At 38.4% G+C, this 12,826-nt stretch overlaps 1 protein-coding gene across 1 annotated transcript in view; it reads left to right on the top strand.

The window, feature by feature from the left end:
- The window catches only part of LOC126413241 (gastrula zinc finger protein XlCGF8.2DB-like), a 188,210-nt gene that overhangs the window by 165,774 nt on the left and 9,610 nt on the right, over positions 1–12,826 (top strand). Inside the window, exon 4 of the mRNA XM_050083141.1 lies at positions 1,350–1,441. Coding sequence (XP_049939098.1) covers positions 1,350–1,441 — 92 coding nt within the window. The remainder of the gene's footprint in view (positions 1–1,349; positions 1,442–12,826) is intronic.

Below are 12,826 nucleotides of genomic sequence, written 5' to 3'. Positions count from 1 at the left end.
GGGCTGTGAACAGTTACTTATTTTGTTAACCACAGCCGATGAAAACAGATTATATGAAACTGTGTTGCTCTCCATTCCTACAGCCGTCATAGATTTCGCGTAAAGACTGTCTCATCTTGAGAAATTCTTTGTCCATTTCATCTTACATCTTCCTTAAATTTTACTACTTTTGTTTTCCTTTGTATCAAAACAACAGAACGAATTAAACCAATCAGCTTTGTCCTACGCTTCACAGAAGCACATTTCAGTGAATCCTTAATAATCATATGAATTTATTACACCGCACTCATCTTCACATGCTCCGCATGGAACTCTTTGAACTCTGCATTATCTCTTGTTTATGAATTCTGTTAGAATCTTAGTAGTAGTCTTGTCCGTCAATGTCGTACATAAATTTTCGTAAGAGTGGCATCGATCACCAGTCATTGAGCAATATGGCATCTTTGAACATATATTTACATACTTGCACATTCATTATGTAATTAATTGTAAACACTGATCCAATGCAGTACCATACGAAACAGCGTTGATAAAATTAACGCCATCGTCATCCATGTCGCGATCTCTTTATTAGTGACACTACCAGCTTCTTCCGTAATAACTAATATGCCTTAGAAAATGAAATATTCTGTGAAGATTTTGGCAGAAAATTGTAGCTCCGCCATTTCTGTCTAATGCTTCTGATTTAACAGTGTTCTACTGATGTTAATTGCACACATGCCTTTGTTCCACCACGTTTCAAAGTTTCCCTGTTTTATTCCCCGGGTTTTCTGTTAATCACGTCTCCCTGTTAAACGGAAGATTACTTGTAGAGGACCGGTTTAGGTAACTGTTCCTCATTTCCAAGCTAATATGTAACTGTAGCAATTTTAAATTGTTTCGAGGACAAATCTCCGCTCTTGCCGGTCTTCTTTGCTTCATTCGTCTTGCAAATTTCTGCTTCATACACAGCACAATCCTTTCAGTTGTTCGAGTCTTCAGTTCTGCTTTACTGGGGCTTGCCTTAATTTCTACTACTATATTTTGCGTTGACCAATGGTTTCGTTCTGTGCTTTTGCTCTATGTGTATCACAACCAGTCTCATTAATAACTAAGTAGCGAGTTTATTTCAGATGAAAGTTCTCCCATTGCTCCAGTAGTTTTATCTAATGCGAAATTTTTGTGTACTTTGCCACTATTTGACATCAGAACGTGTTTTATGAAGCTTCTAATAGACGGACGTATTTAATTCCATAAAATATCTCCATCAGTGGTGTAAAGTAATGGTTTACAAGGAGGACAAGCAGAGAACTAAAAATAATTTGTATGGGCCGTACATATGAATGAGAAGTGTTCCAATTATGTTACAGGATCAACATATAGAATCAAGGACACTGTTAGAGAGATAAAATCTCTTACAATAAACGAGACAAGAGACGACCAGTTATCAAATCTGCGCTATGTAAGCTACTGTCGTTTTCAGATTGATACAATATGATATTGTATCAACACGTTATGGAACTAATTTTCGTTTTCTAAAATCTCATCACCAATACCAAAGAATGACGTGTATCTCGTCTTTACTTATCTATAACGAAAGTGTTATGTGTCTAGTCCTATTGAATCATTTGCAAAAGTGGGATGTTTTGACACTGATGATGTTACAAGGTCCGCAAGGTCGAATCATCTGTTTATTGATCCATTTCTTTCGACGGAGACCCACCAGTCAAACCACATACTTGGGTTTCTTAAATTTTCGTGTAAATCACTTACATCACAGAAACTGTGACTTAGTAATTTTCCGTAATGCCATGTAGCATTAAGTATGGTGCTGTTACGCATTAGGATGTTGCTCACTCATCTGTTAGAGATTCTTATTACAACAGCTATCCATAATTAAATGAAACCTGTGAGAACTTGCATGTGCTGATGATAACTGATAGCGTATTTTCCACATTCGAAATTTCATGCCGTAAGTAAACATTGAGCAAATTATGTGGGATCGTTCAGTCGAAATATTCAGTCTCTGTAAAAGATCGTATTAGTTCATAATGGATTCAAATCTTCTTAAAATATGGATAGGTTGTAACATTTCCTGGTATATACCAGGAAATACTTTATCTCACATTTACTTCATGCTCTTCTAGTCACGTAAAAATGAACAAAGTCTTTAAGTTTCGGAAGCTGTAATTTATTTTTAATTCTTAAATTTCTTGGATGTATCTTCATTCAAAGGTTCAGGGCATATTTTCTGTTATCGGGAACCGAAGACCTAAAAAACATTAGCAGTAATAGGTCTTGAATCGCATTCCTTTTCAGTTGCTTTCTGGTTACTCGAGTTCATCAACAATTGTTTGTCTACGAATTTTCTATCGTTATCACGTCTATTCGGTATGCTTGTACCTACCTGGATGTTTTTCATCGTGCTTAAAAGAAAACGTTATTCAGATTTTCATTTCCTTTAAAAGCCCTAAAATAAAACAGAAATAAGAAATATTCCAAAATTATTTTATCCAGTGGAAGAACACTTTGCTTCCAAAGATTTAATTTAGTCCTTGGTTCACCATTACTATACACCGTGTATAACGCATACGGAACACTATTACCCAAAAGTAGAATCATAGACAGGTACATTGTTGTTAGCTTAATATTAACCCCAACACTGCTGTGAAAAGCAGGCTGTGATGGCCTATTCTTCCGCAGTAGGCAATGTAGTCGGGAATGATTCAGTATATTTTCGTATGCCATGATTTTTGTACGAGATTTCTGTAATTTTTTTTCTAAACGTCGACGTGGCTTGTATTAGGTCACGTGTAGAGAAACCCCCTGCCCCTATTCCGACATAAGGAAGCGCATAATCATTTGTTGGCGACATAGTCCCTGTCACATCCGCTTGTCTTTCAGTAATTCGGCAATAAATCGGTATGACTAATACATCCACACCACTCTATCTCCAGCTTCATGATAGGGTTATATTGGTACTAAATATCAATTTTTAAGTCTTCTTAATCTGGATGCTGCTACTGAATAGTATAATTTTTGTCTTTTTAATTATTAAGTACTGTATTCTCTTGTGCGTTCTACTCTTGTTGTGAGAGTACAGTTAACAAACCTTATAGATAGCTCTTTATAAGAACGACCGAGAAAAGCGATTACCACAGGTAATGATGCTTTTATAAGAAGAACTATTCCAGGTACTGATATCTAGTTTTGGTAAGGGTTGTGAATGAACCTCGACTTCGAAATTGAAGGACACTACAAATGGAAACTGGAAAGGAACTTGATTTTTATGTAGTTAATTTGATTTTCAAATGTTTTATTGACTTTTCTGAGTTTCCAGTCTTTGCATTTGTTGCACATATGCTTCAGGGAACTTAATCAAAACTGTTATATATGCCTGCCATGCTACTCCCTGCAGCTTATGGGTCTTCGGCTGTTCACAAATGTCTCTGGAAAACTAACCTATCTCACGATGTCAGTACTCCATAAAACTTTGTCTTCTAGTGTGCAATATTCTCTTCATCTGCTGCTTCGACCTTTTACTCATGTTTTCTTTTCACAGAACAGAATATTTCAGGTGGTTCGATTCCAATTATGAGACTGCTTTCTCAGTATTAGAGTCGCAGCAATTTTGTTACTTTTATTTTTTAGAAACTGGTTTTCGAACCCTTTACTCAGGTTTTCTTTTCACTGAACAGAATATTTCAAGTGGTTAGATTCCAATTATGAGACTACTTTCTCAGTATTAGAGTCACTGCAATTTTGTTACTTGTATTTTTTAGAAACTGGTTTTCGAATTTGGTTTCTGTTATATTACGCCGCCCACAGTACTCAGAATATTTGTTTAACACTACAAACGTCTCGCCAACAAAAATTGTGCCTTGTGGCGTCACCAAATCATTGTCTGGAGGGAGCTGTAAAAAACACAGGACTTTAAGTTGTTGCTTTCGGTGATCTCAGCAATATTTAGAAAGAAGTGAACCGTGTACATGGAGTTTGTTTTTTGAAAAGGCGACAAACAAACAAAGAATAGAGTAGCTTGTAAGTTCTTACTTCACAGTGGCCGGCCGAGGTGGTCGAGCGGTTCTAGGCGCTACAGTCTGGAACCGCGCGACCGCTACGCTCGCAGGTTCGAATCCTGCCTTGGGCATGGATATGTGTGATGTGGTGGTGGTGGTGGTTGTTGGGATGTTTAAGGGGGACTAAACAGCGAAGGTCATCAGTCCCCTATGTGTGATGTCCTTAGGTTAGTTAGGTTTAAGTAGTTCTAAGTTCTAGGGGACTGATGACCTCAGAAGTTAAGTCCCATAGTCCTCAGAGCAATTTGAACCATTTTGAACTTCACAGTGTAGATTTGAAATGCCATCCACGGATACACAAGTGAAGCTTGAATTGTAGAAAATTGAGGGCTAAACTATCTAGAGCTCCTTTTGTATATGAATTTTTATATTTGTAGCACGATGCATGGAAACAACAGTTCTGTTGTTAGAGCTGCCATATGGACGTGAGTGCAGCCGGCCCAGACACAGTATTACAAATAAAGAAAGCATATCCGATGATGCTTTCGCACCAGTTTTTATGGCAGTACGTTTGACAGGAGAGCATTTGTCTGGTTGATAAAAGAGGTGGTTTTCCGAATTTTTTGCTAAAGTTTCTGGTGGGTGTGATATCACTATTTAGAAGAAATTGTTTTCCTAAGTTTCCCTATATTTTAAAAGGGAACTATACCACCTTGTTCGACATATTCCTGTTCGAAAACACATGTAACTGATGGGTTATTAGATTATATAATTATGGTGGATAAATGAGAAGATTAAGACGACTACATTTATTCAGATATACATAAGTCAAGTCTTATGTTACGAGTACATCCTTTTAATCTCTGGTTCACTAGAACTAACATCTTGAAATGACTGTACTAATCACGAAAGGCTTCCAGGTAGTATTTCTCGCTTATTTTACTACATACCGAAGTTTAATGTAAGAAAAAGGTCAAAAGGTAAAGTAGAAATTCTTTCACAACCTGCTTCGCTGCTGATAAACGGAGAATTCGTGGTTTATTGATCTCTGTAGGACTTGCTTATGTATGTGGATCAATGATCTGTGATACGTTTTTCACTATTGATCTCCCATGAAGATATAAACACCATTTCAGTATGAGATAGACATAGTGACGAAATCCAAAAGTACGTTTCGTATCTAGATTTTCGATGACCTAACTATGTGAGATAAAGTATGAGACAAAAGGGTGAGGATATTGGTATGAACACATACCTAGTTCCTACTTGGCTTTTCTGTGTTGATGGCCCCCTTTGTTGTTGAGAATCTCTATGAAAAAACATATTTTACTTATTTTTGTGTAAATTTTACCTATATTTTCAATAAAGAAGTTGCTAAAAATAAATTGTTCTAATTTCCTCTATTCCATATTACGTTATGTTACTCTGATATTAGGTATCCAGATGCATGTAGTATCAGACGTGTGGAACAAAAGGTATAATAGCAGTCAGAAACGATTAAAAACTGAAAATTCGTAGTTTAGCATCAAGTATTAATGGAGAAGACAGCTGGTAACTCATGGTTTTAGTGTGTTTCTGTAAATCATTACTGATTGAGTCAGATAACATTACAAAATTAATATTTGTAAGTATAATATCAGAAAACGTTTCACATAAGATTGTTAAAAGCGTTAACGAGTCAGTTCTCTGACTGTAATTGTTTCACTCAGCGAAAATATGATAGTTAAAATCGAAAACTTTTTCACCTCTTTCCTTGGATAAAGGCTGTTCTATATGGTACACAGTGGGTTCTAGGCGAATCATTACAATGGTGAGTATGAAACGTTCATCCGTAAATTCCTACAAAGTTTCTTAATAATTAACCCTTTACGAGACTGGGACTTGAAGATCGCAACTTTTAACTTACAACGATGTGAAAAAATCAGCAATTGTAACTGTACAGAAAATCTCAGTAGAAAAATGTTGCACCTCATGAAGCGCTAATTGGAGTGACACGAACTTGGCACTTCGTTAAGGCTTAATACAGTTATGTGGGTGTAAAATTATAACACTGACATTTTGATTGCTGGAACACTAACAATGCTACGACAATAGATCAACTGAATCATGAATGACAAGCAGTGCAGTTAGATTCGTGTAAACTGATTCACTGAATGAACGCTCAACATTTACCTGAACTAGTTACTATAATTTGAGATTGCACCCTGGCTTGCTCTAACCAGACGGTTTTAGATACTAGACTGCAGTGGACGTTGATTGGCAGGGGATTTTGATTAATAGGTTGTCGAGCAGACAGCACTGATTGCAGGCACACTGAACAAAATTAACGTACGCGGTCGGAGCTTCGGTAGTGATCGGGCCTTAGAAAGAGCTTCTGCACATTTGCAGTGGCGTGGAAAGGGGTGGGGAGGCGTTTGGGGGTGCGGGAAAGTCCGTGCAGCGCTGTCGGCACCAAGTACTAGCTCCGTGGGGGTGACAAGACTTACATAATCTGTGGCACGAGCTGCAAAAATATTTTTTTCGTCATACAATCCTGAAAGTTTAGAGAGTGGTCAGGCAACGAGGGAGTTCATGTATTTTGTGTATGGAGTGGGCCTGACACCTTTCCATGGGTGCATTTTACTGCTACAGTAGTGTGCAAAGAAAACAGTGTATTTTCTCCGATTGTCTACATGTCTGGAACAGCGTAACCAGAGTCACTGTCGGCGTTATTGTCTCACCTTAAACAGGCAGTACATAGTGTCTGCATAGACGCGATTGTTGGCATTGTCCTGCTATCGCACATGACAGAATAAAATATTCATTCATTTGTACGCTGTGAAGAAATTATTTATAAATTTTGTATGTAATGTTTTATTCTCTTAGTCGTAAGTCTAAGGGGCTTCACTTTTCTTAATGCGGTAAGCCTGGAAATTCTTTCGGGCTAGTTCATCTACATGTGCATCTACATAGATACTCCGCAATCCACCGTAAGGTGGCGCAGGGTACCCTGTACCACTGCGAGTCATTTCCTTTCCTGTTCAACTCACAAACAGAGCAAGGGAAAAGGACTGTCCATGTGTAGCCGTATGAGCCCTAATTTCTCTATCTTATCTTCGTGATCCTTACTCACAATGTATTTTGGCGGCAGTAGAATCGTTCGGCAGTCAGCTTCAAATTTCAGTCCTCTAAATTTTCTCAGTGGTGTTTCTCAAAAAGAACCTCAAGGAATTTCCTTTTCAGGTCTCGAAGCATCTCCGTAAGACTTAACGTGTTGTTCGAAACACTGGTTTGTGACGATATTCGTGATGAAACTGTGAGATGTTTCTCTGTGCTTGAGATGATAACATTTTAAACACTGAGTACAACACTCATTCCGATATTGCTGCCACTTCTCGCTAGGGCGCCCATACCCAGGAGCAAAGGGAGGGTTGCGGTCCTCCCGACATCTAGACCTCTGGGAAAGGAAAATCGTAGTGTAGTAACGCGTTTTTCTTTAAAGAAAATGATTTAAGAGTTGGCATTTCCAATTTTTTAACAGGGCCGCAACTGGAATTTTTTATGAGCAGTTGCAAGTCGCCATTTGTCTTCGAAGATATTAAAAATACTCCATACCCCCTCGTCTAACACCACACCATCACAAACTATTTTATGGGCAGCCTTGAAATGTAGTATTTAAACGGTTGTAGTAAATAATGGGAACTTTCTGATCTGGACGGAAACAAATGAGACATCAGCCATTTACCCAAACGGTCCCTGCTAAAGGACGCATCATTATTTTCACATATCTACCTGGAGGTAGGGTGGTCAAGTGCTCATACGGGCGAAAGTAGAACCCAACCGTTGCTACTAGTTTGGTACGTTACATTCTGTAGTGTAACAGTAAGACATTGAAAATTACAAGAAAATACAATAAGGGTTCATTATCTAACGCAACCATGACATCAATTAGTGGCATTACTCGATAGTTAAACATTGAGAACATATTTACAAGGGGACAAAATATGCCTATTGTTTACTAATCGTGAATTTCTGACCTTTACAGGGAAAAATACATGACAGCATATTCTCCTACAGAATATCTTATGACTGAAGAGAAACTCATTCCATGTCGGGAACGCTGACGTTTTAAACATTATTTTCCAAAGGATCCAAAACAATTTGGAATGATAGGTGATTGCGATAGTGGCACATAGAAGTTTGTATTTGGGCAAAGGTTTTGCCGGAACGCCGTCTGATAGTTCGTTCAGGCAGTCTAATTTGCTATCGCGTTTTCTTAAACATCATGTTACTCACATGAAAGACTCAGGGAGAAACACAAGCTTTCGTAACACATGCCAGTGTCCCAGATGGGAGAACACTGATCGACTCAAAACTGACTTTATTTGTAATTTGGAAATACTACACAATAACAGACTCGTAATTCTTGCTGAGATTCACCTCAATAAACAGAGAAATGTTGAGTTTAAGTTTGCTTGGATGGGCGAGACAAATGGGTATTCTGTCTTACGTTCTGCGGAAGTTACGCTACGTAGTTCTAATATAAACAATGGAAAGTGACGACAACATCCGTGAAGAAGTCTGTAAAAAATGTGACTTTCTGCAACTTCATTAACTAAGGATTGGACACATGCTAGCACCTATGTGACAGGTACACTACTGGGCGTAAAACAAGCATCAAGCATATAATTTAAAATGTAGGCATCAACATGAAACTAAATCGTCCATGTGTCACACACAGCAAGAAAGATGAAAAAAAAACAGACCTCTACAGTTTTGGAAGAGCTATTGCTAGTCAGGTCAAAGCTTGAAATTGTTAAATCGTCACCATATTATTAAAAAAGCGCCAGATCAAAAATTCATGGAAGAAGATGTAAAATGTCTACTGTAGTAGTAACAGACTATGAGCAGGTTGAACAGGCATTACAATGATCTATATGACATAACAAACACATACATTAGTAACAAGAGAATATATGGATTTCATCTAAATTTAGTTACTAAGTGAATAATAGAAAAATATTAACAATGATTAAGCAGGCACAGTAATAAATGAAGAACCTCTTGGATAACACAACCTGTAGACACTGATAATCACTCAACCACATCACTGTATGTGCAAGAAGAAACGTAATACCTATAGTCTAGATCGAACAGATAGAAAGTGAGAAAAAAATAGTATTGCATATGGCAGTAACAAAACCTAGTTAAATCTCACTCGATTAGAGTGTCCTCATAAAACCTCATAATAATCAGAAATGAATGTTTGTGCTTAAGGACAACAGCAGCTGACATATATAAAGATTCAAATACGTCACATATATCATTCAGTCAATAATGACCTTCGCTGTTTAGTCCCCCTTAAACATCCCAACAACCACCACCACCAATAATATTGCTCATGGTATAGTTTAATGTTTTCCACATGGTGCCTGCCCTTGTGGCATGAGGTATGCTGATGATTACACCCTCAAAATAGGTTACATACTCTTTCCACTTGCTATGTTTCCAGTTTCGCTCCTGACCATCTGATGTATCGTGCCTTGAGTTCTAATATCCGTAGCTTCCACGGTCGCCTCTGTAACCACCATGGTCACAGAAGCCACCATAATGTCTCCTGTCATTATTAATATTCCAATGTCGTCCACCATGTCTTTTGTTATGGTTTGAATGGTTATTTGTGTTGGGTTCATTGTTCCCTGATAGTCTTCGATCATCTTCGTCTCCTTCTGTTCCTCTTGACTCATACATGTCTAATTGTCCTAAGGCCGACTTCATTGCCTCTTGTCATCTCTAGGGATTGCTAGCAAATTATCCTGAACTCTCGTTGGTTGTTTACTTATGATCAGGGACACTGTTGCTTCTGTCGTCATTGGTTCACCTAAAAACAAGTTCCTCTCACAATAATATTGACCTTGAAAAATTTTCCTTAAGTTCTGGAAACCCCTCTCTCAAACCTTCTACCTTGCTATAGACTGTTACGTACTTCATTTTGCTTCTGTCACAACCAATATTGTTGCAAAACTTCCTTTTCAAATTCAGCACAGGTCGTACACTCGTGTCCCATTCTCATACCCCACGTACCAGCTTCACCTTCCAATCTTGCTGCAACGAAGGGTACCTTTCTTTGCTTGTCCCATAATTCAGGTAACACGCCCTTAAATTGATCTAAAAAATCTCCAGGATGCCATCTTCCATTTGGTTCGAAGTTCTTAAAATTCCCTTTGCCAAGGAAGGCCTCATCATTATGTATACCAATTAAGCTACGTCCGGCAATGCTTCCATCACGTAATAGTGATTTCACGTCACTCTTCACCTGCTGATTGACCTGTTCCTTAGTCTTGCCTTCCTCACTGTACACCTCTTCCACTCGCCGTGCATATGCATCCTGGTTTAGTGCAACAGCTGATATTCTGTGTTTACAGTTTTACACTTCCTCATCCATTGGTTTGCAATGCTCGTCGTAAATCTCAACCCTTTTACTAAGTTCTTCTTTCACTTCTTTGACATCTTACTCTGCCTTTTCAAAACGTTTAGCACTGTCTGCAACGTTCTCCTCAAACCGAACGGTAAGTTCATCTATTCTCTGATGACTTGACTCAGCCTGTTTCCTTGGAGCCTCATTAGTCTCGTCGATCGTTTTACTGAGTAGTTCGTTTATCTGCTCTACCGATTGCTTAATATCTTCCCTTAATTGTTTGTTGTTATGCTCTAGTGATCGCCTAACATCTTTCTTTTGGCACATAATATCTTCCCTCTAGCGCTTAATGTCTTCCTTTATTTGTTTATTATCATACAATAATGTTTTGAACACGTCAACGGTAGACATGTCAGACCTAAATCTACACTCATCCCGTCAAGGCGTCTCCACGATTGGTGACGACATTGCATTAGGACATCCCATCTCTGTTGATATACTACTGTCACCTATACCGGAATCCTTCTACATTTCCCTACTACTTGCTTCTGTTTTCGTCTCCACCTTATTAATTTCACCGAAAGAGTCTCCTTTCATCTCCCTCTCTACTGCAGTTGCACCAACCTCATTATCTGCAATATTGAACCACACATAAGTCACTCAAGGAAGCAATAAACAAATCACAATAACGCTCGTAGCAACGAATGGATGGCAATAACCACAACAAAACTACAACGCCGTATGCACTCAACGCTGTAATTCGTGTTCAGAAGCACACATAACATACAAGATAACGCAAAAGAAGAAAAAATGAAATATAAGCTAAGGTAAATACAGTTCGGCAATTGTATTACCTGTTGTTAAAAAATTTGTCTACTAAGTAAGCGGGGTCTGGCAGTGACATTTACTTTACTCTACGCTCGGCAAGGTAAATAATGTCTCGTGACATTAATTTAATGATACAAAAGAATTTTAACTGTCACTGTTTGTAATTACGTAATTAGAGAACGCAATCTGCGCTGCCAGTTAATTACTCTCGTTGCTTCAGTTGCGTGTGGAAACGTTGTGATGCGCGACTTACTTTGCGTTGTATTCTGGCCCCGTAGTAGCAGTTGTTCCGTAGCGCCGACTCAGTAGACGCCTTCCGGCTGTCAGCACTGCACCCTCTCTGCAAAGCATGGTAATATTTGCGGCATCGCTTCAAGGCGCCGCTCGCGTCGTATATGATGATGGCTGCCAAAATGTTTTCACTTTTGCCCGTAGGTGACACTAGCGTCGTCTACCGTTATGGCTGTCAAATAAGTGCTCACTTTCGTACCTAGGTGCCGCTAGCGTCGTCAAAAGCGCACCACTGTGGAGTATGTTTACTTCGTACTTCGACCATAAATATAATAGACTGGCTCTGACGTCATTTTCGTGGCTCCGACATCTCAGGGTTAAAGTCACGTGAATGTTGGCAAAACATGATTGTTTCGTGTTGCGCTTATGGCTGTACTCAGCGTTTAGTCGTGGGAAATGGCATTACATTTCACCTGTGTTTCTATGATATTGCAATGCGTGTATTGAAATCTGCTGAAGTGACTTTTATATGTTTTTTACACTTGGAATAGAGTATCACGTAAATTAAACTGTTAAAAGTGATGCCTGTAAAGTCAGACTCATATTACATTTTGGAAAGTATCTGTGATAATTCGGTTACAGAAGTAAGTATAACTGTTTCTTGTTCCTACTCATAGGTTCCCAAAGGATGAAAAACGAAGGCAGCTTTGGATACAGGCCCTGAAACGGAAAAACTTTAAGCCATCTGCACATACGCGCCTTTTTGTACATACAAGTGAGATTATAATAAGGTAAGAGCACCCATAGTCGGCACATGAAGAGAATTTTTTTCTACCTTCTAATACTATTAAATAAATGTAGGCTCCAAAATTATTTTCTGAAACTTCAGTCTCACCTTTCCTCTAAAATATCATTTTTTTTTTTAACTGATAGTTTAAACTTTTGTAAAAATAGTAGGAACTGAACCTTTGAAGTGCACCTAAAATTGATACTCTAAAATGGACCTGCTCCTAAAGTCGACAATTTTTGCACCTATAGTTGACATAATTCCCATATCGCATTTTCTTTTATAAGTGACTAGAGTTCAAAACTCGGCGAATCCAATGTTTGAAGTTTTGACACGAGCCCACTCTTACTGTTTAAAAGAATTTTAACATTTTACTTTCATTGACAGTTTATAGTAATTTCATCCCGCTGCCCACCAGAGGGGCGTTCGATGTGTTTGTTAGATTTTATAAATGGTACTGTGAACAAATCCAGGTCAAATGTAGTTCTGACATAATTTCTCGCAAATAAAAAAGTAATTTTTGTTGGAAGCGTTTGGCAGTCAATTGAGAAATGTGGGTAAAATGCGATACAAACTTAGGATGGC

Source organism: Schistocerca serialis, chromosome 7, assembly GCF_023864345.2.
Source record: "Schistocerca serialis cubense isolate TAMUIC-IGC-003099 chromosome 7, iqSchSeri2.2, whole genome shotgun sequence".
In the NCBI taxonomy this organism is placed as follows: Eukaryota; Metazoa; Arthropoda; class Insecta; order Orthoptera; family Acrididae; genus Schistocerca; species Schistocerca serialis.
The sequence above is the reverse complement of the archived record's forward strand: the minus strand, read 5'-3'. Positions and strand labels throughout refer to the sequence as shown.